General features: G+C 41.5%; 1 protein-coding gene across 1 annotated transcript; it reads left to right on the top strand.

Moving 5' to 3' along the window:
• The first annotated feature begins 333 nt into the window (after window positions 1-333).
• On the top strand, window positions 334-2,692 carry LOC117380067 (apolipoprotein A-I-like). Its single transcript, XM_033976792.2, has 4 exons — window positions 334-417; window positions 819-870; window positions 1,217-1,352; window positions 1,827-2,692. Exons 2-4 carry the CDS (start codon window positions 828-830, stop codon window positions 2,425-2,427), a joined length of 780 nt encoding a protein of 259 aa, XP_033832683.1. The 5' UTR covers window positions 334-417; window positions 819-827; the 3' UTR covers window positions 2,428-2,692.
• The last annotated feature ends 372 nt before the right edge of the window (window positions 2,693-3,064 follow it).

Raw genomic sequence — 3,064 nt, forward strand, 5'->3', positions numbered from 1 at the left:
AAGGAAATCGCAGTAGTTTTATGTCGTATTCTTGTATTTATAGAACAATCGAGTGATGGCTGTGGTTTGAAGTGTCAGAATTGAAAGTACTCCCTGTAAAAGTGACAACAGTAGCAGCCAATACTTTCTAATTTAACACATTTTACTTTTACTGAGGCTGAACAATGGTGGAGACTTTATTGCCAGCAGAACTTCCCAGCGGGTGACCATTGAACTCAGTGGGACAGATCGGGGGGTGAGGTCCAACTCCACGGAGACAGGCCCCCCCTTCCTCCTCCTCCTCCTCCTCCTGCCCCCTCCTCCCTCCTCCTATTGCCCCGTCCCGTAGGCTTCCTGTCCGAGCCGCAGTTCTGCCCCTGGCCTATAAAAACTTCACTCCAGCCACAGGTTCCTCAGTTTCATCAAGAACTCCACCAGGTAAGGACTTCCCAAAGGATACTGCAGGACACTCACATTTTACACTTTTTAAATCTGATTTCAACTGCTACGACTTTGCTGATTTTTATAAATACAGCATATAGGATGTTGTTAGACTCAGACAAAAGTTTAACTAAATCTCAGATAAAAATGGGAAAGATCTGCCATGTTTGACAGGTTTAAAACATATGTAAATGTTAGATAATGCATTGTCAAGTGGAATTTTTAGTATTTATTTCTGGGTAAAAGAAATGTTTTTTAATTTATTTATAGTATGTGGCGTCATATTTAGTTGTTATGTTTAATGCACACAAACAGAAAGGGCGTTAAATCTGGAAAAGAAAGACATTTACCTTGCATAAAACCATATTTTCATGTATATTTTCCTTGTTTTTCTCTAGACCGCCATCATGAAGTACGTGGCTCTTGCTCTTGCTCTCCTTCTTGCCATTGGTAAGTGTCTCACAGCTTCAGATTTGACAAAACTTAAGGTTAATTTAAATTACAATAAGTTCAGACTTGCATGAGGCTAATTCTAATGTGACAGTTTTAAGGGGTCCATCTAGTGGCGACTTTGCAAACTGCAGCTCTACACTAAACATTCCCCATTTAAAATAGAAAATACAAAATGGTTTTAAACATTACAGCTTAATTATACTTAAACAGCTGTGTTTGAGCACATTCATCACTCTAATGCCATGTTGTGCAGTTTCTTTCATTGTAGTTTTGATGTGTCAGTGATGTCGTGTCATTTTAGTTTTGATATGACTTATGTCTGATTTGTGCGTCGCTCTGTCAGGTTGCCAGGCTGCCTCCCTGCAGGCCGATGCTCCCTCTCAGCTGGAGCACGCCCGTGGCCTCATGAGGATGTACCTGGACCAAGTCAAGAACAGCCTGGACAACATTGCCTCAAAGGTCGACGATGAGCAGATGAAGTCAGTATTTCACACGTTTTGGTTATTTGTAGATATTTTCTGATATTACACCTACATTATCTTAATTGTGTTAGAACATTCTTGGATAGTACCTGTATTTTTACTGATAAAAAGGCAAAAATATCAGAAAAAAAGTGATTATGTTTAGTTTACAGATATATTAAAGTTGAAATAAGCAAAATAAGTCAAATATTCTTGGGGGAAAGCTAAACTACTCAAAACTATTCAATCTATTTTTAACGTTAACACTTTTAAAAGCCCCAGACTTAAGCCTGAATCCATAGAATGATTTAGTAACTACTAAATTAATACCCCAATGCCTTAATTAATCATTAACTAAGCCTGTAAACTATTTGTTCATTAAGTATTTGTCTTATTAAGGCCATTAAAAGTGTAGTTATTATAAAGTGTTACCATTAAAACATAGAAATACAACAAATGCCATTTGGACTAATCTTTAACAATGATTCCCAGGGCTGCTATCCTCAACCACGCTCAGTCCGCCCACGAGCAAATCGTCCAGCTCCAGGCCCAGGTCGCCCCCATCACCGACAGCGCCGTGGCAACCCTGAGCGACGCCACCGCCGACCTGCGCGCCTCCATCTCCACTGACATCGAAACTCTGAAGAAGGAGCTGGAGCCTCTGCGCACTGAGCTGCACGCAGTGGTCAACAAGCACATCGAAGAATACAGGGCCCTGCTGCAGCCCATCATGGAGGAGCAACGCGCCAAACAGGAGGCCGAGATGGCAGCCTGGAAGGCCAAACTCGAGCCCGTGATGGAGGAGCTGCGTGCCAAAATCAGCGTCAACGTGGAAGAGACCAAGAGCAAACTGTTGCCGATCATCGAGAAGGTCCGCGAGAAGATCACCGAGAGAGTGGAGTCCGTGAAGGCCATGGTGGACCCCTACGTGCAGGAATACAAGGAGCAGATGAAGCAGGCCTACACCCAGGTGGGAAGCTTGAGGGAGACCAACTTCGAAGAGGTGAAGCAGAAGCTGGCGCCACACGTGGAATCTGTCAAGACCAGCTTTGAGAGTCTCGTCAACGAAGTCAAAAACATGATGGGCCAGTAAACCGTCTGCCTAAAAAAAAACAAAAAACCTTCCCCCAAAACATCACCTGACCTGACTATCCCGTGCACAACACCAACGAAAGCCTGACGGAGGCACTCCCCAACAAACACGCAAAATGGTGGGACTCTTGCTTTTTCACTGTCTGATACACAAACAAACCACACATACAAACGCTACAAACGCTACAAACGCTATGAATGTATGCTGTAAAAACACCTCCCTCTGTGGAGAAGGTTGTATGTGAATAAAACAACTGGAAAACTAACTTGTCTGACTTGAATTGTGATCTGTTGAACGGCTGCCCACAATAAAACATTTTCTACAACCAAATATTCAAATATAAAGCGTAATTATCATATTACCTCATGATATTGCGTTGAATAAAGTGTGATTTTACTCTTTATGGTAGAAAGTGTCAACTAAAATGACAAGAACTATTGCATAAACCATTAAACTTATAAAAAAGTGACCTTTAAACCTCATTAATTAACTTTTAGCAGGCAGTTTAGATGTTTTAGACCGATATGAGCATGAGATGAGGTTATATTGTTGATAAGATTAATTAGAAATGCACTATTATCTTATTAATATAGGGATAGACGCAGTAAAATGTGCTGGTTTGATGCTGGTTTAGGAT

The sequence above is a fragment of the Periophthalmus magnuspinnatus genome, chromosome 13 (genome assembly GCF_009829125.3).
Source record: "Periophthalmus magnuspinnatus isolate fPerMag1 chromosome 13, fPerMag1.2.pri, whole genome shotgun sequence".
Lineage (NCBI taxonomy): Eukaryota > Metazoa > Chordata > Actinopteri > Gobiiformes > Gobiidae > Periophthalmus > Periophthalmus magnuspinnatus.

Excerpts from the sequence above, each read along its gene's own strand:
- LOC117380067 (XM_033976792.2), top strand. The coding sequence starts at position 828 with ATGAAGTACGTGGCTCTTGCTCTTGCTCTCCTTCTTGCCATTG. Across the intron at positions 871-1,216 it reads TGCTCTCCTTCTTGCCATTG|GTTGCCAGGCTGCCTCCCTG; the intron begins GTAAGTGTCTCA and ends TCGCTCTGTCAG. Across the intron at positions 1,353-1,826 it reads GTCGACGATGAGCAGATGAA|GGCTGCTATCCTCAACCACG; the intron begins GTCAGTATTTCA and ends AATGATTCCCAG.